Source organism: Camelus ferus, chromosome 13 (genome assembly GCF_009834535.1).
Source record: "Camelus ferus isolate YT-003-E chromosome 13, BCGSAC_Cfer_1.0, whole genome shotgun sequence".
Classification (NCBI taxonomy): domain Eukaryota; kingdom Metazoa; phylum Chordata; class Mammalia; order Artiodactyla; family Camelidae; genus Camelus; species Camelus ferus.
In genome coordinates, this window is record NC_045708.1 from 37,512,333 (window position 1) to 37,538,279 (window position 25,947).

Below are 25,947 nucleotides of genomic sequence, written 5' to 3' on the forward strand. Positions count from 1 at the left end.
TTGTGTTTCGAGCTATACTTTTACTTGTTCCCCTCTTTTCTAAACTTACATAAAATTGTCTTTGAAGCCCAGGTCATTTCTTCCTGCTTCCATGAATTCAAGCTTGCTGCCTCAGCCTGTAAAATACCTTTTTCCTCTCAATTTATTTTTCACTACTACATAATAGTTTTCAAATACTTATGCTATCCTGTATCTATTTCTTATTTTTCCAACTAGATTATGTACTTATTGGAGGCCAGAGCTGTCATTTAATCTTCATGTTCCTTAAGCCCAGTGCTTTTGCTGTGGTAGATACTTACTTAGCATATGTTTATTGTGTACCTACAACATACCACTCACTATGCAAAGCAGGGATTTACATTGATGGAAGGAAATGGTTTCTGCCTGAAAAAGTCAGGTAAATAAAACGTATTGCAGTGTTATAAATGCTTTAATAGAGATATGAACAAGGTGCCTAAAGAACATTAAAGATTAATGTTACTACTGAGTAGAAAGTATATTTACATAATTTCAGGACTGTGATTATCAGATTTACTGTAGGAAGAAAAGACAGACAATAAGAGCATAAGTGCATTATTTCTTATTTCTCTGATTAAACATACACATAGCACAGTAACTTGGAAAAATAGTCATCATGGTTATGATCTATTAAAAATAAACAGAAACATATGAAATTATTCTTATTTACAGAATATAAGCAGGTTGATTTAATAAGGCAAATGAATACTTTCTGCCAAATGTCCTCAGATGATAGTGTAAACATGAACTTAATAATTTATTATGACATGATTATAAGTGTTAATTTCACATATTTAAATAGCAAACTTTTTAAACTTATTGTGGACAGATTTCAAATATATACAAAGTAAACAAAATAGTATAATAATCTAGTTTATCCATTCCCCAGCTTCAACAGTGATTGACATGCTGTCATTTTTGTTATATTTATGTCTTCATTTGCTCCTTACTTCCTGCTTCATTGTTATTTTCACAGTTTTTTAAAAGATAAACTTTATATATTAAAATATATATTTCTTAACTGGACAGTTTTGACAAATAGATATATCCATGTAACCCACACCTTAGTCACGATGTAGATTATAGAGCATTCTCTCACTGCAGAAAATTCCTTTGTTTTCCTTCCCACTCAATTACTGCATTCTCATTACTATTCTGATTTTTTTCTGCCTTAGATTAGCCCCAACCTCTTGTTATGTTGGGCCAATCCATGGCCTTCCCCACTATTCTCCCCACCCCCCTGCACCCCAAAATACAGCCTGTGAGCCACTTTAATTGTGGTACTAGATTGAGGTAGAATTCTTTTGTTGTTTGGCACGTTCTATGATATTACCATTTGGTAACACATAATACATGCAACAATCTTAAATACATTTTCTTATTCTTAGGTAAAAATTAGAAACTTCAGATCCTAGGAATATCCTGTTTTCTCATGTCCTAAGAATTTTATTTTCAGAGCATATTTGCAAATATAGTTGATTAATTTAGCCCTAGCCTTTTCAGAGTTACCAGCAAAGTTAATGTAATTATTTATTTTTTTCAGATGAAACAGTTTCTCCTATTTTATTGGATACAAAGTGGAATAAGATTCTAGATCCCCCTTCTCATCGACTGCCATTTAACCCTGCATTGGCCAGTGTGAATGAACCTGCTGTTTCTGAGTCACAGCCACAACTGAAAGTCTTCTCCCTGGCTCATTCAGCAACTCTTAACTCAGAGGGAGAGGACCACTGTGCTAATGGACAGGACTGTAGTCTGAATCCAGAGATCAACACAATGTGGATTGATGAAAATGTGGTTGCAGAAGATCAGTTAATTAAGAGGAACTGTAATCGAGATGATCAGTGCAGTACTGTTGAAGTGGGAGAGAAGAAATGTGGAAACCTAGCTTGTCTGCCAGATGAGAAGAATGTTCTTGTTGTAGCTGTCATGCATAATTGTGATAAAAGGACATTACAAAGTGATTTGCAGGATTGTAATAATTACAATAGTCAATCCCTCATGGATGCTTTTAGCTGTTCACTGGATAACGAAAACAGACAAACTGATCAGTTTAGTTTTAGTATAAATGGGTCCACTGAAAAAGGTATGAACTCAGAGAAACAAATGGATCCAATAACTAGACCAAATGCAGAGGGGGATTCTGTTAAACATATATGTACTACTTCATCTGATAATCTAGCCAGTGTCTGTTCCCCTTCACAGTTACAGGATGATGAAAATATAATAGGTAGGGACCCCTCCATGTCCGTGATTACAAGTTTATCACTTGATTCAGTAATCTCATCCCAGGGAACAGATGAAGGTCCTACTGTAAAGCAGGAGGACTGTATACCAGATGAGGATCTCACTGTCAAAACCAGCTCTCCTAGGACAGACCCAGGGAGTCCAAACTCTTTTTCCCACTTGAGTGAGGGGACTTTGATGAATGAAGAGCCAGCAGAGGAGAGAACAACTGAAGAATCCATCCAGTCTGGCTTACCTTTGCTTCTCAAGGCAGGCATGCCTAACGGGTCTGGGAGGGATGATACCTGTGAACAGTTTTCAGATTGCCTTGTGCCCAGTGAAGTTAGAGCTGATGAAAATGAAGGCTGTAAACATGAGGAAATTCTTGGCACTACAGAACTTCTTAATATGACAGAGCATTTCTCTGAATCTCAGGAGATGACTAATTGGAAATTGACTAAACCAAACAAGGTGAATGACAGCCAAGTAAATAAAGAAAATGAGAAGTTTCTGCAAGTGGATCAGCCTGAGGACACTCACGATGATAGTGGAGGAGAGTGTGGTAAAATGGCAGAAGCAGCTCTAGATTTAAAAGGAACTTGCATAAATGAAAGTGAAGGATGTGATTTCTCCACTGTTATGGATACACCAGCAGCAAATTCTCTACCTAATTGTTGTGATTCCTATGGAATGCAGAGCCCAGTTGTTTGTTTTGTTCCAAAGACTTTACCCTCCAAAGAAGATTCAGTAACAGAAGAAAAGGAAATAGAGGAGAGCAAGTCAGAATGCTACTCAAATATTTATGAACAGAGAGGAAATGAAGCCACTGAAGGGACTGGATTACTTTTAAACAACACTGGTGACCTAATGAAGAAAAATTATTTACACAATTTCTGTAGTCAAGTTCCATCAGTGCTTGGGCAGTCTTCACCCAAGATAGTAACAAACCTGCAATCTATCAGTGTTCCTTTTGGGGGTGCAAGACCCAAGCAACCTTCTAATCTTAAACTCCAAATTCCAAAGCCATTATCAGACCATTTACAAAATGACCTTCCTTCAAACAATGGAAATAATATTAAAAACAAAAATGATATTCTTGGGAAAGCAAAATCAGGGGAAAACTCAGCAACCAATATATGCAATGCCTCTTTGGGAAACATCTCTATTGTTGATACAAATGGGGAACATTTAGAAAGTTACGAGTCTGGGATATCCAGTAGACCGTGCCTTGCGTTAGCTCCAGAAAGCCCAGATAATGATCTCAGAGCTGGTCAGTTTGGAATTTCTGCTAGAAAGCCATTTACTACTCTGGGTGAAGTGGCTCCAGTCTGGGTACCAGATTCTCAGGCTCCAAATTGCATGAAATGTGAAGCCAGGTTTACGTTCACCAAAAGGAGGCATCATTGTAGAGCATGTGGGAAGGTAAGTTTTGTGTGTAAACTCAGGAATCTGGCATGCCCATTTTATAATGCTCAATTAGAAATTAATAAAGGCAATATAAGGTGAACATATTTCTGGTTGGGATGACATTATAAATAGCTTTTGAAATTCCAAGTCTAGTAAATTTCTGAGTAAAAAATGATCTCACTGATTCTTACTGTTTATATAATTTTTTGTTGTTGTGAACATTCAAGCTGAGTCAGTTTTCATGAACAGATGAGAACTGAGGAAATGTTAACTTTGTGGTTTCTGGATTGATCGATACTTGGTTAATGAAATACTTTGCAATAGTTTTGATTTAAGAAATATTTATGATTGACTTCATATTTTTATTTCTTAACTAGTTGACTATAATGCCCAAATTCACCCGTTTTTGCTACAGAATTTTTGCCATTGTACTAGAAATTCTGGAACTTTCTATACACATATACACATATTTTTGTCTTTTCTCCTATGTAACTTTTTGTTTGTTTGTTTTGTTTTTGTTTTTGTTTTGGGGGGAGGTAATTAGAGTTATTTATTTATTTTTAATGGAGGCACTGGGGATTGAACCCAGGACCTCATGGATGCTAAATACATACTCTGCCATTGAGGTATACCCTCCTCCCTCCCCTGTGTAACTTTGATACAAAAAGAGTTGAAGGCTGTAGATCCGATGACAAGCTTTTAAGAATAGTTGCTATTTCTTGGCTCTCCCTTAACTCTATTAGCTAATAGCACATCAGTTTCCTAGTTTTGTTTGTTTGTTTTTTAAAGAACTGTAAACAAGGAAGAAAGGGGATTTTGTATTTTTAAGAAGAACACAAAATCAGGTCTGGATTTGAACGTCAGCTTTGTTACTATTAAGTCTATAACTTTATTAAGCCTTAGTTTTTCATAAAAACAAATAAAAAGATAATTCTCATTGGGCAACTGTGAAGACTAAATGAGATTACTTCCTTTCTCGCCTGATTTATTGGTCATTTTGTATTAATTAGGATGCCTTCAGCTTCAAGGAACAGAGTACCTGGCCTTCAGTGACTTAGACAAAAATAACATTTATTTCACATAACCAGAAGCCTAAAGATAAAGACTCAGTTCTGTCTGGGTGCAGAGTCAGGATCACTGAAGTTTTCTTGGTTTTCCCGATGTGGTATCAAGATAGTTACACCGCTCTCAGCATCAAGTCCAACCTGACAACTTCCCAAGTGCAAAGAAACTGGTAGAGGTTAAAATGTGCATTTATTTTATGATTTCATACATTATTAATTTTTCTATATATAATTTTTTCTATATAGCAGCATAATCTCTACTTCTCTTGTATGATAGGTGATAAAGTACAGAATAGAAAGAGTACAAAAAACTCCTTCCCCAAAAGGTGTGCCCACTAAGTTCAAATGATCGTCATTTATTATATATTCAGATTAAGTTCCTATGGAAATCACCAAATCCAGTAGATCATGGTTATTCATTCTCTGTCAAGCTCCATTTGCCATGAATATTTTTGACCCTTTTTATTTGATTATTTTAAAGGCCTAAGAAAGCCATTGAGTTTAAGAGTATAGGAAAGAGGAGTTTTTTGAAAGTGGTAAGAATTTCTAAAAGAAAAAAATTAGTTTTTATCTTTATTTGGTTGTTCACAAGCTATATCACACTTTATCCATTACTGTTACTGATGTAGCTGGTTATTTATGAGATGCCACCTGGTTAATGACTGAAGTAGACAGAAAAATAGCCTTTAAAAGCAAAAGTTCTTGAACTGATACTTACAACTTAGATATTTTGTACTTGGGATAGTGTGAAAGATGAGAATAGAATAACATTTTTGAACACTTCCACTTTATGCTAGGCTTATCTAGTTTAACAACACAACTCTCTGAGATACGGTTACAGGGAAGAAAAATGTGCCTCAGAAAGGTTAAGTGACTTGCCTAAATTCTCAGAGTTTATAAGAGTGCATGAATTTTAAAATAAATTTATCCAACTCCAAAGCGTCATGCTCTTTTTACTACATTGGACATAGCAACAAAATTTATCTATACTTGGATTGCTTACTATAAATATAAGTCACTGTCTTTGGGTGAACAGTTTTGGACAATGGTAAAAGATTGGGAATTTGAAAGGAAGACAAAAATGCTGAGTGATTGATGCTGTCAGGTGATGGGGTAGCCTAGCAGAAGTAGCAGCATTTTAGGTTTTAACTTCATCTATGAGGTCTTGAACTACAAATTAGGAAAATAATAACATGGTGCCAAGTCATAGAATGATGAGGGATTTAGTTACAGTAATATATACCACTTCAGTTTACTCACATTTTTTCTATATTAATTGACTTTAAAAGTATAATTCAAAACAGATGAATTTTTACTAGGTTTGGATAGATGGTGGTTTGAATAGACAGAACACAGAGGAAAACTGTAGGAGAGGTAGTATGGAAAAGAACACTGGAATGGGTCTGAAAAAGCTCTGGGCTTCTGTTTCCCCTGCTGTAAAAGGAGATAATTACATAGATTTTCTGTCTTTCCTTGAACCTCTGAAAGAGCTTGTATGAACTGTGTTTAAAATAATGGAAAGCGAAATGCAAAGGTTTGTGCTAGCACTGATTTATCTCTATAAAATCATTGTTAAGCATACTGATTAGCCAAGGTCACTTTGTGGGAAGAATATGCCGTTGAACATTTTGAGATATGTTGTGTTGAAAGTATGTTTTCTGAAAGTCATTTCAGTTCAGCTGGAATGCTGTTTATCACAGTACCCAGTTAAGTGTGTTACACTGAAGTTTTTATTTTGCATTTACTGCTTCCTTTTTGATTCATTTCCAATAGTACTAATTCTTTTAGGCACAGATGATTCATAGTTTAAAGTAGCTTGATGACATGCATAATGTCAAAGTGGTATATTGAAAAGTGATCTAGAATAATTTTTTAATAAAAGTATAGTTTATTTACAATGTAGTTTCTGGTGTACAGCATAGTGATTTGGTTATACATATATACTTACTCATATTCTTATTCATTACAGGTTGTTATAAGCTATTGAATATAGTTTCCTCTGCTATACAGTAGGACCTTGTTATTTATCTACTTTGTATATGATAGTTTGTATCTGCTAATCTAAAATTCTTAATTTATCCCTCCCCCTTTCCCCTTGGTAACCATAGGTTTATTTTCTATGTCTGTGGGTCTGTTTCTGTTTTGAAAATAAGTTCATTTGTGTCATTTTTTTAGATTCGACATACAAGTGATGTCATACAATATTTGTCTTTCTCTTTCTGGCTTACTTCACTTAGAATGACAATCTCCAAGTCCATCCATGTTGCTGCAGATGGTGTTATTTTATGCTTTTTTATGGCTGAGTAGCATTCCATTGTATACATATACCACAGCTTCTTTCTCCAGTCATCTGTCCCTAGACACTTAGGTTTCTTCAGAAGAAAAATCTTTTCAAGTTTTTTTTCTGGATATATGCCCAGGAGTGGGATTTCTGGATCATATGGTAACTCTATTTTTAGTCTTTTAAAGACTCTCCATACTGTTTTCCATAGTGGCTGCACCTAGGATAATTTTTAATATAGTTCTAGAAAGGTTCCTTCCTCTGCATAATGGGATTACAGATATTTAACACATAATGACGACTTATAATTATAAAATGTTATATTTTATATAAATTTATATTTCTGTAACAAAAACTTTAATTTATATAACATTATATATGTTTATGTATAAAATGACAAGGTACAATCAGTATCTAACTCTCTTTTAATTTGAATTACTATTCTGAAGAGGTCAGGAGTAATTCTGTCTACAAAGGTCTTATGAAAGAACTATATAATAATATTTTTGTATTTATATCATTAAACCATATTTTTAGTTTAAGTAAAAATACTTAAAAAAATTAAAGTACCATATTAAAAATAACTGCTCATTTGAAATGGAAAATAAAACACACATTTTGAGATGGGATGAAGAAGCCTAGTATTATTTTTTTAAACAAACTATTATTTGTATCGTGAAATGTGGCAACTTTATGCTTATTTCTGCATATTGCTAGTCCAGCTCCCTGGACATATCCACTTTCAGAAATTAATAGACTTTAAAAAAATTAAAATACAGTTGATACACAGTATTAATTTCAGATGTAGAATATAATGATTCAATATTTTTATAGATTATAATCCATTCAAAGTTATTATTAAAAATGGCTGTATTTCCCTGTGCTATATAACATATTCTTGTAGCTTATTTATTTTACACATAGTAGTTTGTACCTCAGTCCCCTGCTCCTATCTTGCCCCTTTCTTCTTCCCTTTCTCCACTGGTAACCACTAGTTTGTTCTCTGTATCTGTGAGTCAGTTTCTGTTTTGTCATGTTCATTCGTTTTAATTTTTGGATTCCACATATGAGTGATTAATACAGAATATTTGTCTTTCTATGTCTGACTCTTTGAAGTAAGCAGAATATCCTCTAGGTCCATCTATGTTGTTATAAATGGTAGAATTTCATTTTTTTCAATTGCTGAGTAATATTCCATTATATATATGCCACATTTTCTTTATCCATTTCTGTGTTGATGAACACTTAGGTTGCTTCCATATCTTGGCTATTGTATATAATGCTGCTATGAACATTGGGGTGCATGTATATTTTCAAATTAGCATTTTTGTTTTCTTCGGATAGGTACCCAACAGTGGAATTGCTGGACCATATTGTAGTTCTATTTTTAGTATTTTGAGGAACCTCCATATTGTATTCCATAGTGGCTGCACCAATTAACGTTCCCACCAATAGTCTACTAGAGTTCCCTTTTCTCCATACCCTCACTAACATTTGTTATTTGTAGATTTTTTGATGATAGTCATTCTGACAGGCATGAGATGATACCACATTTGGTTTTGATTTGCATTTCTCTGATTAGTGATTTTGAGCATCTTTTCATGTGCCTGTTGGCCATCTGTATATCTTCTTTGGGAAAATGCCTATTCGTGTTTTCTGACCATTTTTTAATTGAGTTGTTTATTTTAATTTTTTTTACTATTGAGTTGTTTGAGATCTTTATATATTTTAGATTAACCCCTTACTGGCCATATCATTTGCAAGTGTTTGGGTTTTTTTTTTCCCATTCAGTAGGTTGTCTTTTTTTCTGTTGATGGTTTCCTTTGCTGTAAACAACAACAACAACAACAAAAAGCTTCTAACTTTAATTAGGTCCTATTTGTTTATTTTTTATTTTGTTTGCTTTCCCTTAAGAGACAGATCTGAAAGATATTACTATGATTTGTGTCAAAAGGAGTGTTATGCCTATGTTTTCTTTCAGGAGTTTTATAATTTCCAATTTAGCATTTAAGACTTTAATCCATTTTGACTTTATTTTTCTTTATGATATGAGGAAATATTCTAATTTTATTATTTTACATGCACCTGTTCAGGTTTTCCAGCACCACTTGTTGAAGAGTCTGTCTTTTCTCCATCATATACTCTTGCTTCCTTTGCGGTAGAATAATTTACCGTAAGTGAATGGGTTTATTTCTGGGCTCTCTGTTCTGTTCCATTGATCTATGTGTCTGCTTTTGTGCCAGTAGTACCATGCTGTTTTGGTGAATGTAGCTTTGTAGTATAGTCTGAAGTCAGGAAGCATGTTACCTCCAATTTTATTCTTTTTTCTTAAGATTGCTTTGGCAATTCAGGGTCTTTTGTGGTTCCATATAAATTTTAGGATTATTTGTTGCAGTTCTGTGAAAAATGTCATGGGTATTTTGATAAGGATTACATTAAATTTGTAGATTGCTTTGGGTAGTATAAATTTTAACAATATTAATTCTTATCCGTGAACAGGGATATCTTTCTGTTTCATTGTATCATCTTCTGTTCCCTTCATCAATATTTTATGGTTTTTAGAATATAGGTTTTTCACTTTCTTGGTTAAGTTAACCTTAGATTTTTGGTTTGTTTTTTGATTTATTTTTAAACAAACTTTTCTTGCTTTCTCTTTCTTGGTTTGTCATCAGTAGCCTTTATTATATTGAAATATGTTACCTTATACCAACTTTAATGAGAGTTGTGGTTTTTTTATGAATGGCTGTTGAATTTTGTCAGATGCTTTTTCTGATCAATTGAGATGATCATGTGCTTTTTATTCTTCCTTTTGTTAATGTGGTGTATCACATTGATTGATTTGCAGATACTGAACCATCCTTGCATCCCTGGAGTAAATCCCACTTGATCATGGTATATGATCCTTTTTATGTTGAATTTGGTTTGCTAATATTTTCATGAGGATTTTTGCATTTATATTCATCAGTGATACTGGCCTGTAATTTTCCTTTTTTTGTAGTGTCTTTATCTGGTTTTGGTATCAGGGTAATAATGGTGGCCTCATAGAATGCATTTAGGAATATTCCCTCCTCTTTGATTTTTTTGGAGTAGTTTGAGAAGGAACGATATTAACTTTTCTTTGTATGTTTGGTAGAATTCCCTTTTGAAGTTGTTTGGTCCTGTGCCTTTGTTTCCTGGGAGCTTTTCTTTTAGTCAGAAATGCAGTTTTACCACTAGTGATTGGTCTGTTAGGACTGTCTGTTTCTTCTTGAATCAGTCTTGGAAGGTTGTGTGTTTCTGTAAATTTGTCCATTTCTTCTAGGATATCCAGTTTGTTGATACATAACTGTTCATTGTAGTCTCATGACTATTTTTGTTTGTCTATATCATCAATGTTATTTTTCCCCTTATTTCTTATTTTGTTTTTGAGGGGTCCTCTCCCTTTCTTCTTCATGAGCCTGTCTATTGGTTTGTCAACTTTATCTTTTCAAAAAACCAGTTCTTGGTTTCATTCTTTCTTTCCTCCTTCCTTCCTTCCTTCCCTTCCTTTTCTTTTCTTTACCTTTCTTTCTCTCTCTTTCTTTTTTTTTTCTTCCTTTCTTTCCTCTGTTTTATTTAATTCCACTGTAATCTTTATGATTTTCTCTTTTCTAGTGACTTTAGGTTTTTTCTTTTTCTAATTTTTTAGAAGGTAGTTTAGATTATTTGAGATTTTTCTTGTTTCTTGAGGTATGTATCACTATAAACTTCTCTCCTAGAACTGTGTTTGCTGCATCCCATAGATTTTGGAAAGTTGTGTTTTAATTTTCATTTGTCTTGAGGTATTTTATGATTTTCTCTTTGATTTCTTCATTGGTTTTTTAGTAGCATGCTATTTAGTCTCCATATGTTTGTGTTTTTCCCATTTTCATTCCTGTAATTGATTTCTGGCTTCATATTGTGGCTGGAAAAATGCTTGATATAGTTTCTGTCCTCTTGAATTTATTGACATTTGTTTTGTGGCCTAGTATGTGATCTATCCAGGAGACTGTTCTATGTGCACTTGAAAAGAATTGTGTTCTATTATTTTTGGGTGGAATGTCTTTTAGATATCCTTTAAGTCCAAGCCATCTAATGTGTCATTTAAGATGATTTTTATCATGAATGGATGTTGAATTTTATCAAATGCTTTTTCTCCATCTATTGAGATGATACTTTCTTTTGTTGATGTGGTGTATCATACTGATTGATTTGTGTATGTTGACCCATCCGTGTGTTCCTGGGATGAATCCAACTTGATCATAGTGTATAATCTTTTCTATGTGTTGCTGAATTCAGTTTGCTAATATTTTGTTGAGACTGTTTGCATCTGTTTCATCAGAGATATTGGCCTGTAATTTTCTTTTTTGGTAGTTTTGCCATCAGAGTGATGGTGGCTTCATAGAATAAGTTTGGGAGTGTTCCCTCCTCTTCAGTCTCTTGGAAGAGCTTGAGAAGGATTGGTATAATCCTTTGTATGTTTGTTAGAATTTCCCAATGAAGCCATTCAGTACTGGACTTTTGTTTGCAGAGAGGTTTTTTTGTTTTGTTTTGTTTTTTGTTTGTTTTATTGTAAACTACTGATTCTCTTTTACTTCTAGTGATCAGTCTGTTCAAATTATCTTTTTCTTCTTGATTCATTTTTGGTGGGCTGTATATTTCTAGAAACTTGTCCATTTCTTCTAGGTTGTCCCATATATTGCCATATAGTTGTTCATAGTATTCTCTTACGGTTTTTTGTATTTCTGTGGTGTTGGTTGTAATTTCTCCTGTTTCATTTCATATTTTGTTTGTGTCCTTTCTCTTTTCTTGGTGAGCCCAGCTAGAGATTTGTTGGTTTTGTGTACTCTTTCAAAAAAACCCCCAAAAACTAGCTGTTGATTTGATTGAGTTTTTTTCTGTTTTTTTTTTTAATCTCTATTTTATTTATATTCTTCCTGATCTTTTATTATTTCTTTCCTCCTGCTAACTTTAGATTTTGTTCTTTTTTTTTCCTCATTTTTTTAGGTGGTAGGTTAGGTTGTTCATTTGAGATTGTTCTTGTTTTTTGAGGAAGGCCTGTATTGCTATGAACTTTCATCTTAGGACTGCTTTTTACCACATCTCATAGATTTTGTGTGGTTGTGTTTTTATTAGTGTATAGAAATATAAGTGGTTTTTGACTCTGTGTCATGCAACTTTGCGGAAATTGTTTATTCTTACATTTTTGTGTGTGTGCAATCTTTAGGTTTTTGTATGTGCCATCTGTGAACAGAAATAACTTAATTTTTTCATTTCTAACTTGAATTCCTTTTATTTAGTTTCCTTGGTTAAACTTCCAATACTGAGTATGAATACAAGTGGCAAAAGCCCACATCCTTGTCTTGTTCCTTTCTTAGAGGAAAAGCTTTCTGTTTTTCACTGTTGCGTATGATGATATCTATAGGCTTTTTAAATGTGGCCTTTATTATGTTGATGTGCTTTCCTTCTGTTCTTCATTTGTTGAGTGTTTTTATCATGTAAGGGTATTGAGTTTTGTTAAATACTTTTTTTGTATCAGTGATCATGGGGATTTTTTTTTCATTCTATTATTGTTGTGTATTACACTGACTGATTTTCGTCTGTTGAACTATCTTTGCACTCAAGGAATAAACCACATATGGTCATAGTATATAATCCTTTTAATGTGCTGCTGAATTTGGCTTGCTTATATTTTATAGAGGATTTTTTGCATCAGTGTTCAGAAAGCATATTGGTCTGTAGTTTTCTCGTAGTGTCTTTGTCTGGCTTTGGTATCAGGGTAATACGGGCGTCACAGAATGAGTTAGGAAATATTCCTTCCCTTTCACTTTTTTGGAAGAATCTGAGAATTGATGTTGTTTAAATGTTTTGTAGAATTTACCAGTGAGACCATCTGATCTGGAGCTTCTCTTTGTTAGGTTATTGCTTAGTATTTGAATTTCTTACTAGTTATAGATGTATTCATATTCCCTTTTTCTTCCTGATTCAGACTTGATAGGTTTTGTGTTTCTAGGAGTTTGTACATTTCTTTTAGATTGGTCACAATTTTTCTAAACCAGAAGAGAATTATTTGAAAAACCCAGATTAGGATATTGAGTCTTAAAAGAATGCTTCCTTTGATAGAACAAATCAGAAGGTGGTTATAGAATGTCAACTAACAAAGTGTCTTTGCTATATAAAACACTCATACAAATTGTTAAAACCGTCACATTTTCAATATATCAGTAGGAAAAAGATATGTTTAAGTGGGTTAGTAAATGGTGGATAAATATTTAAATTTATTAGCTATCAGGAGGTAGAAACTAAAATTTTATGCCTAAATAGCAAGAAATAGAAAATGTTGACAGTACAGAATGCAGGTGATGTTAAGTTGAAACCAGCATGTTTGTGTATTTAAAAAGCCATATGTATCAATTCTTGCAGCTAATAATTCCTTTTGGGGGAAATAATTCCCAATAACAAGAGTTGGGAAAAATGAACAAAAAGATGTTCTTTTTTGTGTTACTTAAAATAGCAAATACATTTGAAATAATTTCTGTCCAAAATTGGATGATGATATAAGTTAAATGTGATAATATAATATGATTCAGCCATTAAAAATAATTATTATAAGGCAGTATGGCAAAGGCTTATGATATGAGTAAAATAAAATACAAACTCATATTTATATTTTGTTTATAATTATAAAGATTATACTTGGGTGTAAGAATAAGTATGTCTAAAAGAAACATGTAAAATTGGAAACAGTTCATTTTAATTGGTGGAATTTTGGGAAATTGCTCTATTTTCCTATTTTTAATTCTTACAGTGTTTCTTAATATTGTTAAATACAATCTTAATAATTGTTAAAAACAATTCAGGATCTATGAAATAGTCTTACCAAGAAAAAAGTCAAACTCAAATCTGAACACATTTCTAGATTTAGCAATCCATTTATAGGACATACAGAGTTAGAGAAACACATTAAACAACACCACAAGTCAATAAGTATAATCCATCAACAGGCTAATGAAAAAAAATCATACCAGTCTCATCAACACATGTAGATAAAGCATTTGACAGAATATAACACCCATTCATAATAAAAACTCTCAGTAAATTAAGAAGATAGAGAAACTTCTCAACATGAACATCTACAAAAAAACTGACAGTTGACATACTTAATAGTGGGACACTTAAAATGTTCCCACTAAGATGAGGAACAAGGCAAGATGTCCCCTCTTACCACTGCTTTTCGTACTGGAAATTCTAGCTAAGTCAGTACTATAGGAAAAGGAGATAAAAGGTATACAGATTAGGAAGAAGGAAATAAACCTGGCTTTGTTGACAGATAGCATGATCACTTATGTAGAAAATCTGAAAATACTGACAAAAATCCTCCTGGAACCACTAATTACAGCAAGGGTGCTGGATATAAGACTAATACAGAAAAATCAGTGCTTTTCTGTATACCAGCAAAGAACAAGTGGAATTTGAAATTAAAAACACAATACCATTTATATTAGCACCCCCCAAAACAAAATACTTAATATTAAACTAACAAAATACGTGTATACAAGATTTATGTAAAGAAAACTACAGAACTCTAATTAAAGAAAAAATTTTTAAAAAGACCTAAATAAATGGAGAGAGAATCCATATTCGTGGATTGGAATACCCACTTCTGTCAAGATGTCAGTTTTACAGGTTGATCTGTATATTCAGTGAAATCCCAGTGAAAATCTCAGCAAGTTATTTAGTGTATATCCACGAACTGATTCTGATGTTTATATAGAGAGGCAAAAACCCAGTATAGACTACACAACATTAAAGAAGAACAAAGTTGGAAGACTGGCATTACCAGACTTCAAGACTTACTGTAAAACTATAGTAATCAAGACAGTTTGGATTGGCAAAAGAATAGACAAACATATCAGTGAAACAGAAGAGAGAGGCCAGAAATAGGTCCACAGAAATGCAGTCAACTTATCTTTGACAGAGGAACAGAGGCAATACAATGGACAGAAGATAGTTTTTTTATCAAATGGTGCTGGAACAACTGGACGTCCACATATAACCAGTTGACTCTAGACACAGATCTTAACACTTTACACAAATAGATCAAAGACCTAAATGTAAAATGCAAAAAAAATAAGACTCCTAGAAGATAATGTAGGAGAAAATCTAGGTGATCTTGGGTTTGGTGATGAGTTTTTGGATATCAAAAGTTCAGTCCATGAAAGTAAGAATTGATAAGCTGGACTTCATTAAAATGAAAATTTTCTGCTCTGTGAAATACCTCGTCAAGAGAATGAAAAGACAAGCCAAAGACTGGGAGAAAATATTTATAAAAGAACATTTCCAATAAAAAAATATTAACCAACATACACAAAGAACCCAATAAGAAAACAACCTAATTTAAAAATGAGCCGAAGACCTTAACAGACACCTCACAAAAGAAGATAACCAGATGGCAAATAAGCATATGAATAGTTGCTTTCATTGTATGTCATAAGGATAATGCAAATTAAGACAACAGTGAGATACCACTATACACTTAGAATGGCCAAAATGCAGAATGTTGACATCACCAAATGCTGCTGAGAATGTGGAACACTGGGAACTCTCATTTATTGCTGGTGGGAATGCAAAATGGTATAGCTACTTTGTACAACAGTTTGGAAGTTTCTTACAGAGAGAAAACAAGCTTACCATATAATCCAGCAATCTTTCCGTACAGTCCAGCAATCTTCCTTCTAGGTATTTACATAAATGACTTGAAAACTTATATGCCCACACAAAAACCTGTACATAAGTGTTTATAGCAGCTTTATCCACAATTGCCAAACCTTAAAAGCAACCAAGATGCCCTTCAGTAGGTGAATGGATAAATAAACTGTGGTACATTCACACAGTGGAATATTTAGTGCTAAAAAGAAATGAGCTATCAAGCCATGAAAATAAATGGAGGAATCCTAAATGCGTATTATTAAGTGAAGGAAGCCAATCTGAAAGGGCTCCATATTGTACGATTCCAACTATACTACATTCTGAAAAAGGCAAAATTACGGACATAGTGGAAAAAAAAAGATCGATGATTACAGGGGTTAGTGGAGAGAGAAGCATGCAGAGGCAGAGCACAGAAGATTTTTAGGGCAGTGAAACTACTCTGAATTGTACTATAATGGTGCATGAATGTCATGATACATTTGTTGAAACACAAAGAATTTACAAGACCAAGAGTGAGCTATGAGACTTTGGATGCTAATGATATGTCAGTGTAGATTCATTGATTGTGGGAAAAAAATGTACCACTCTGTTGGGGGATGTTGATAACGGCAGAGGGGGCATGTGGTAGGGAGGTATACCTTCTGGTTAATTTTGCCAGGAACCCAAAACTGTTCTAAAAAATAGTCTATTAAAACATATATGTGACTATTAAAAAATGTTTATACTGCTTGGATATCTGATATTAAGAAACTATTAATACTTAAGGTGTGATAATGGTATTGTTATATTAAAATAGTCCCTATGTTTCAGCGGTATATACTGAAATATTTAAAGGTTAAATGATATTTGAAATTTATTTCAAAATTATTAAACGGCGGAGAAGTGGGTAAGGATTGGCTTTGATAACTGTTTCACCTGGGTATTAAGCACTTGGAGGTTGGTTATGCTGTTATGTATTCTTTTATATGATTGAAAATTTCTATAATAACAAAATTTTAAAATCAAGAATGGCCAGAATATGGTTATAAAGATAGGGATATATTTTAATTGCTTTCCTTTTACAAATTAGCACTTTTACCCACACATTAAACTTACAGTGCAATGTAAATGTGTTACTTATAAGTTAATAGGAAATATAAAAACTAAGTCATAGTGTATTAAACAGTATGAGTCTGATAGCTTCAAACAAGTCATTTTCTTACAATTCTTTGTTTATATTGCATCACTTGGAAGTAAAGTTGCAAAGTTTAGTTAGAGACCTTTTGTAGCCAGCTCCGCGATAAGCTCTTAAAATGACTCTGATTATTATTATTGTTTTCCAGTAGTAACAGTAAAGTTGGAACAGGTGTTTGGACATAGCTGGGTCAGAATCTGATCAAACTGCTCTAAGTTCTTATTACATTGATTTTGGTATTTGTTAATAAGCAAGAGTAAAGTACTCTTCTGCATTTAAGAATTTTTACAAGTTTTTACTGTCACTCGTCTTTGTGAATGGCTGGATATTGGTCAGTCTCAAGCACTTTCCTGTTTTTTTGTTCTTGCAAGGCAGTTATTTTTGTCATAATTACAGGGCTTTTTGAAGACTTGGGACATCATTTTTTCTACTTTCTAATTTGGAAAGAAATAAGTGAGCATTTGATGATTTGAATTTTCAAGAATTGCAAAGGAGTGTTATTCACACTGTAAGGGTGTATAAATAGGCACAAATGGTACTTAAATATAAAGCTTGTTCATAAATTTGGCAGTAGGATTTGTTACGTGGAAAGCCGTGAATGGGAAATTTTAAAAGAAAAGGGAAATAAGGCATCATCATATATTTAGTACCTATAGCATGCTACATTTTACATATATTATCTAATTTAATCTTCACAAAAGCATTACAAGGAGAATGTTAATATTTTGGTTTTACATGATGAGGAAAAACCGAGGCTCAGAGAGTTAAAATTATTATTCTAAAGTCATTTGGCAAGTGAATGATTAATATTGAGATTGGAACCCAGAAGTGCCACATTAAAGAAAATTATGTGTAAACTCACAAATGGAACATTTTAACCAGTACTTAGCTGGAAATTTTATAGCATATGTATTATAAAGTATCATAGTTTGTTTCTTTACAGTTAGCCAGGTCATATAGATCCTGTCATGTAAGGTCATTCATAACCATTTGGCCTATAAAACTTAAGGTCACTATTTTTAATAAACTGTTAAAATGTGTTTGTCATTGTTAAAGTTGTGAATTTGAGCATGTATGATATAGCCCTTCCCTGATAAGTACACATTAATGTTTGTTCCTCTATTCATGTATTCGTTCTTGCAATAACTTTACTAATCAAGGAAGCAATAAACAAACATTGAGTAACTGTTACTTCAGGGACTGTGTTATCAATACTTTCATTCATTGCTCCATGGAGTTTACATTCTAGTTTGGGAAAAAGGAGAATAAGTTAAATAAATTCAATAGATTATTAGTTGGGATAATGATATATGTATGATACTTCAGCAGTATAATAAGTTCACATTATAAATATATAATTCTCTTTATTTCTAGAACTGACTTTACTTTCTGACTCTGAGCCTTTAGCTCAGAGAACTGGGGAACATACTAAAATGATGTTTGGAATGTGGTGGGATATTTTCAGTGGTCACAATGACTAGGGTTGCTATTGGCATTTACTAATCTGGGACCAGGACTGCTAAGTGTTCTGTGTTAAACAGGACAGTACTGCCCAGTGAAGAGCTGGTCTACCTAATGCATCACGAGTGTCCTTGTTGAGAGACACTGACTAACCTGGCTCATGAAAGACAACTTCATCTTGGTCTTTTAGGCAAATTCAGTATTATCCAATAGTTTAAAATCCAGGATTATTCATCCGTTCTCAGTTGGTTCAAGTCTCTTATATTCTACCCATCTTTTCCATGGTACTAATTTTAATGATCTGAGAATCTTATTACATCATAATCTTTGTCTTTTGGGGAATGAGGGCCAGTGTTCCAGATTTCTCTTCCTTTTTATATTGTGGCACGCTATCTATGTCAGTCATAGACACTGTTCAGTGGCGCTTTTGTGGCATTATACAACGTTTGATTTCATGTAGTTCTCTGGCGTGGGTAATCCCGCAGGAATGCATCCCTTTGCCTGTCTCCCATTTCCTTGCCATTCCAGTTAGTCTCTTGGCAGGTTATCCACTCTTCTAACTAACTTCTGTGCTGTTTTCTAATCCCACTGGGAATGTAAGGGATTCCTTTCACACTATTAAGCCCATGGGATTGGCAAGGATGGCTGTTCTTGGTTCCTTCAGTTTACCTGCATTATGCTGCCCCCTGGCTTGCTCTTTTAAAAAGATATCTTTGTTTTTTGTTTGTTTTCATCCTTTCTTGAGGTTATCTTCCCAAAGCACAAGTCCTCTGCTTCTGAAAGTTCACAACTGTTATTAGTTTACTAGGACTGCTGCAACAGAATACCACTAACTGGTTGGCTTAAACAGAGGAAATTTATTGTGTCACATTTTCAGAGGCTAGAAGGCTAAGATCAAGGTGATGACAGGGTTGGTTCCTTCTGCAGACTGTGAGGAAGTCTGTCTCCTTGGTTTAAAGGTGGTCATCTTAATGTTCACATGGTATTCTCCCTGTGGGCATACTGTGTTCAGATTTCTCCTTTTATAAGGTCACCAGTCATCGTGGATTAGGAGCCCACCCTAATGACCTCATTTTAACTTCAGTATCTCTACAGAGGCCCTATCTACAAATGATGTCATATTCTGAAGTATTAGGCATTAAGATTTCATATGTATTTGGGGGAGATACAGTTCTACCAATCTAGGTAAAGCCTAGATTACATGATCTTATTTTGCCATGTACTTTTTTTTGAAGCTGGTAACTTTACATTCATTTGTCTAATTATTTGACTTCAGATTATAACCTCTGAAGACTGTAAATTCCACAAAAGCAAGGGCTATATCTGTTTTGTTCACTGTCACACCCAGTGGGGTAGCCTGGTGCCCAGCATATAATCAGGACTCAAATATTTGTGGAGTAAATGAGGGAATGAAGCTTCTTGGTTTTACCTCTTGATTAGAAAGGTTATTGAAGGATTTCAAGATTAATATGATTCAATTTACTTGTTAGAAATTTCTGTTGTTTAGTATTTGTGTGAAAGATGAATTGGAAAGACACATCTGAAGATCAGGAGAACAGATCATTGATTATGATGATTTTTCTAGGCCTCAAATAATAAAGGCTTGCATAAATGCTGCATGGTGATGGAGAGGCAGAGATGGGATTTGGGGAGAACCATTTAAGAGAGAGAACCAACAAGACTTAGTGACTGACTAGATGTGGTCACAGTATGGAGAAGGAAAAGTCAAGTCCCAAAATGAAATACGTGAATAGTATGAGGCAGTGTTACAAAGTGGTTAAAATCAGAGCCTTTGGAGACCTATTATGCAACTTACTGGCCATATAACTGAGCAGTTTTACTTCATATTTGTTTATTTAACTCTGTTAATTATAAATTAATGCCTTTATAAGATTTACTAGTCTAAATTAGATAATACATATATGTAAAGTTTCTAGTATTCATACAGGTTGCTGGGAACTTGAGCAAGTTGTTTAACCATCCAACTTAGAATGATAGAAAATAAGGATAATGTATTCCCTATTTTCCCTACAGCAGAGTTACTTTGAGGATATGAAGCCTCTGGAAACTGCAAATTGGTAGTCATAGCAGCTGAATGTATTAATTATACCTAGTAGAAGAGAAGATGATTGCTCTCACTTTGTCTTTAATAGGACCTCATCTCTTGGTTCATCTTTGTAAGATACAGGATACTTCTTGATCATAAAAACTGAATTAGTAAAATTTACCCTTCTGGGAACAGCTTTCTGCCTGTGCTAAGGGACTGTCACAGGGACTAATGTGATAAGGGACTAATGAGTTCTCAAGAAAATAAATCTTAACAGGAGCTAAGGAGAGTCTTGTTGCCTGGTTTGGAAGGGAGAAGAAGGTTAAGATTATCAGGAGTCAACCCTGGAAAGCAGAATTAAAGTGCTGGAAATTGGCATGGCCAATTTTTGGTTGCCTGCTCTCATTCCCCATAACTGGGGCTGTGGTTATTTTTATGATTGAGTTGTGTATTTTGGTCTTTCCTGGCCTTTATAGCAAACCAGTGAAAACAGCTGGTATGATTATTATTCCACACATAAGGATTGTTAAAAAAAAAACCCAAAAAACAAAAAAACTCAGAATTCCCAATCTTTATTTCATCTGCTGTATTACCTTTTCAAACAGAAAAAGTAGATGTTACTATTCTAAACGCTCGTGTTATATGATATTGGGTATAGGAGTTTTCCCTAAGGGTAGCTCAGATTTTCCCCCCACCCACTGCTTTTTATTTGCTGTGTGATCTTGGCTAAAATTTTTATTTATGAGCCAGCACTTTCACTTTCCTTATTGCCAACAGACATGTTAATCTTGTTCTTGTTTTTGAATTGGGTCTTGTACCCAGGTTCCTCAACTGCATTTTCCTTTGAAGTTTTTAGTATTAGTAAGGTTCCCTGACTATACTGACTAGTTTTGGTCAATATTGGTTAACTCCCTTTATACTGTGATCTGAGGTAAATTTAGTATGTTCTTTTTCCTGCAGGTTTTCTGTGCTTCCTGCTGCAGCCTGAAATGTAAACTGTTATACATGGATAGAAAGGAAGCTAGAGTATGTGTAATCTGCCATTCAGTGCTAATGAATGGTAAGTATTAAAACAAGTTGAATTCACAGTTATTGAGACAGATCAAAAGAATTCCTATAAAAAAGCTACTGATTTTTCCTGCCTTGCTCTACAAGTTGCTCACCTTCTCAAAGGTCCTAACTTTAACTGAAAATTTTGAAAGTATCTTAGTGTTTCAGAATTTCTGTGCCTAAGTTAATGAATAAATGCTAAAGTCAGGTAAGTTTTACAGGTAGAATGGAAATTCTTGTGGAAATCTGGTGCTATGTGGCTGTTAATGTTCCTGTGAAATTACTGGAGTGGGGAGGGGAAGGGGGCTATTAACTACTTAAATGATGAAATATTAAAATTGGGCTTAGGTTTTCCTCTCAACGGGAAGCTCTCTTTCTAGGGAATACCTTAATAATGTAGAACATATTCTTTTAACACCTTGGTTCATTCATCTTGTTAAATATTTTAGCATCTGGGATCGAATAGAAAATTTATCAGTTGTCAACTTAATACTAATTTGTTATAAGAATAATGGTTTTGAATTTTGTTATGTGGTAAAAGATAATGGCCACAAGAAGGTAAATATAGCTTATTCAGTGTTCATCTTTTGTGGGACTGGAAGTGAATTGAAGGGCATTTGAATGAAAATAAAAACCAAAAACCAAACAAAAAACTCCAGAGTATTCTTGTAAAGAGATACAATAAAACTGATCAGGCTCTAGTATTTTCTCTTTGAGTGCATCTTTGTGCAGTTCCCAGAACAGTTACTAATAGTGATAAAATGTTGGACTTGGACACCACTGCTGGCTGTGCCAGGGTAGTGTTGTCTCCTGGAGGCTGAAACTTAATCTGCTCAAGACCCTTCCTGCTCTGTGTGTCTGCGTTGCTCATAGTGATGTTTTCCTGTTGCTGGCTTATTAACCTATTGCATGTCAGTTAATCTGATCTGTTCTAATTTCCTATGATCTGCCCAATTTCCTCCCATTTCTGAATTCTTATAATTTTGATCAAATATGAATTCATTCTCTTTACTCTTAAGGGTCATTTTTCAGATGGTGGTTATTTCACTCAGTGGCTCAATTGATGTTTATTCCTGCTTTCATTTTCGGATATTTATCCACAGATAAGAACATGCTGCTTAATTACAGTACCCAATACCTCTTTTATTTGATGAGGTCTTCCAACTTGATAGCTTTTTTATGTAAACTTGACATAGCTCAAAATGAAGGAAATGGCAGAGGATTCATATGGTATACTTACTTTTTATTAAGCCAGGGATACCCTTAACAGGGGATCCTAAAATAATCTACTTTTCCTGGTTTTTCCAGCGTCTTTCCTCTCGCATGGCTTAGCCTGGTCTTTTCTGAATATTTAATTTGATGCTTTTCAGTGTTCCCTGTCCCTGTTTCCCTTTCTCCTTTTCTCTTCCTTCCCTCTTCCTGCCAGTGCTTTCAAAGGAACATAGCTGTTATTTCTAGCTTTGTGCTGCAATTTGGAGGCAATAAATATTCAAAATCTTATGGATCATTCTTTGATGTGGAGTGAAATTTTTAAAAAGATGCTCAAAAAATTGAGTGTTTTCTATTCCTCGGCATGTGATATTACCAGAACCTAGAAGATAAAATTTATATCTTATTTCTGTAACATCTTCCATCCTATTTACTTTAAAGACAATAGTTGATATGTCAGTATTTAGTTAGTAAAATTATAGTGTATACAGAACCTTAACACATTTGTGATCATTCATATTGGTTGATGGCACTTATATGATATTGGCACATTTTCATGTTCAAATGGATCCTGTGCTTTTGAGACACACCAGAGATGTGAAATGGTTGTTTTTGCTGGATACCTTTACACAGGGTAATGATTGCACAAGAGCAGAATTCACTAACTTGTTGAGATGTGTTCTTCTGAGCTTTCGGCTTCAGAAATTTTCAAATGACTTTCACCTCAACTAAGAAGAGCCTAAAAGTCTAGAAATGAAACCAAAAATATACAATGGAGTTATGCTATTTTAGCCCCTGATTTTGACTTTTAATAAAATTTTATAAAATGCATTGAATATTAAGCCTACCCCACCCCCATTGTCTAAATGCTATCCCAGTTGCAAGTCCTTAATAAGTTTAACGTTGTTTTACTCCCTCTTAAGCAAATTATGTTCTCCTTTAAAGATCCAGGGGCCTAGTCAGTAACTTCAGACTGATCTGCTGTCAGTCTGTATCAGAAGTATCATATAATTCTTATTTGTTGCTTCCAAATAGTTGACTTACCTAAATGGTCTCCCTTATTGTATAAAATCACCTATCTCCTTAATACCTTCACTAGCTGGAAGAGAGACATACTATGAGTGTTAATGAGAAGGAACTACATTATTTATCCAGTATTGTGGAGGTCTTGATGTCCATATTTTGCAATCCATTCACATTGATTGTGTCTGTATTTGCTTCAGCTCAAGCCTGGGAGAACATGATGAGTGCCTCAAGCCAGAGCCCTAACCCTAACAATCCTGCTGAATACTGTTCTACTATCCCTCCCTTGCAGCAAGCTCAGGCCTCAGGAGCCCTGAGCTCTCCACCTCCCACTGTGATGGTACCTGTGGGAGTTTTAAAGCACCCTGGAGCAGAAGGTAGGGGATCATGTGCTATTCTCTCTCTTTTTCCTCACCAAGTTCCTCTGAAAAGGTGCTGATGTGATTTTACAGCACAAGTCTTTAAAACATTGCAGATAAATCCCTTTGGTTGGTTATTGGAGTGGAAGAACAAGGTGAGAAATGTGTTGAGACAATTTCTAGGCAAGTAAGGAATAGTGTTATGTTGCTTGATATTTTGGAGGCACCTCTAAAAATATGCCAATACCTTCTCCCATGTAAGAGTGGAGTAGTTACTCTGCTTTTACTTGAAAAGTGATGCAAAATTTGAAGTCAGCCTGCAAAATCCTAGCCTCATGCCTACCTTGGTGTTCTTTGCAGGAATTTAATAAGTAATGAAAGTAAGAATTTTTTTTTTCTGACCAGTTTATTCTAGTATTGCTTTTTGAAATATATATATTGTCATTTTCTCTTTTCATTTTTAATCTATCCATATAAAAATATGTGTTGGGTACACAGATCTTTATAAAATCCAGAACTTTCATCCTGATTATATCATATATTAGGTAGAAAATTATAGGCTCAACTTATTTTAGTTTATTATATCTTTATGATTACGATGTTGTCAGATGAAAGGCACTTTGTAAGTTCAGGGGATTGTCAATAGTAAAAACAACACATATTTCCTTAAAATGATCTTGTTAAGAAGTTTCCCTTGATAATTAAGATCTATCTTCTTTCATTAATTTTGTATCTTTTTATCTAGTAATATTCTCTGCCCCTTGCTAAACAGCCCTCCTCCCCTTTTGAAGATCAAAGACTTCTATCGACATTATCAGACTTCCCATTTTCCCCTCTTTTCAGATCATCCCTTAGTCATGCTCCTTGTATTTTTATGAACTCAGGCTTTTCTTCTTAAAAATCTTTATTCTCTTTACTTCATTTGTCGTTTTTGTTGTTCTTCCCTAGTCTCTCTTTGTTTTGGCCTTTTGAATTGATTTCCAGAACTAGATTTAAAGGGATCATTTCATCAGACTCAGTTTTTCAGCTTTTCCCCGTACTTTTATTAAAATGCAAGCTACTTTGCACTGCCAGATCCATCTTTTTCTTCTTCAGTTATACCTTAGCCAAAGATCTGGCCAATTTGCTTCCCAATTCTTACATATCTGTGCCAACTCTTCTTTTATTAATTAATAATTCTTCAGCATTCTTCAGGGCATCTTTTGCCCTTTAAAAATACCGTATCACTTTTCCAGATGTTTAGTTCCTACAGAAACCTTGTACTTTTAGGAGATGTGGATGTCTATTGCCAGATATTTCCCCTGCTCTTAGTTTATTTCTTAGGCACTTCAAACACCTTCCTTAGTTTCTCTGTTATTGATACAGGACAGAGGATGTGACACAATCATAGGCATATTTAATATTTTAAAGGAAAGCGTTTTAGATCTTTACATATAAGTTGTAGAAGTAAAGAATATCCTTAAATGTGTATTTTTTATTAATTTATAACCACCTTTATACCATTACAGTTACTATATGTATAAATATAAAGTGCTAAATACTGATTTCTTTGTTCATCTGGAATTGGTGACCTTCTCTTCTTTGATGTTAGAAGCCCTACCAATGTCACAGTGATGCCTGTTTTATTTTTCTGGCTCCTCAAGTGGCTCAGCCCAGAGAGCAGAGGCGAGTTTGGTTTGCTGATGGGATCTTGCCTAATGGAGAAGTTGCTGATGCAGCCAAATTAACCATGAATGGAACTTCCTCTGCAGGAACCCTGGCTGTGTCACATGACCCAGTCAAGCCAGTAACTAGCAGTCCCCTACCAGCAGAGGTAAGAAAACAAAACGGCAGCTGAAAGTGAGAGCTTTATTCAGCACTGTGCTACCTGGGTCTTGCCGTTTTCTAAGTCGAGTGACCTTTCTGTGGAACCCTGTAGACTG

The 25,947-nt window shown here is 34.2% G+C and overlaps 1 protein-coding gene across 4 annotated transcripts in view; it reads left to right on the plus strand.

The window, feature by feature from the left end:
• Positions 1-25,947, plus strand: part of ZFYVE9 (zinc finger FYVE-type containing 9) — a 130,677-nt gene that overhangs the window by 57,291 nt on the left and 47,439 nt on the right. For 3 of the 4 annotated variants that reach the window (XR_004325019.1, XM_032494272.1, XM_006180255.2), the window contains exons 3-6: positions 1,562-3,666; positions 21,345-21,444; positions 23,867-24,043; positions 25,669-25,838. Coding sequence is in view for 3 of the 4 variants with exons in the window: in XM_032494272.1 (XP_032350163.1) it covers positions 1,562-3,666; positions 21,345-21,444; positions 23,867-24,043; positions 25,669-25,838 (2,552 nt within the window). In the remaining variant the exon portion in view is untranslated. The remainder of the gene's footprint in view (positions 1-1,561; positions 3,667-21,344; positions 21,445-23,866; positions 24,044-25,668; positions 25,839-25,947) is intronic. The other variant, XM_006180256.2, reaches the window with a different exon arrangement.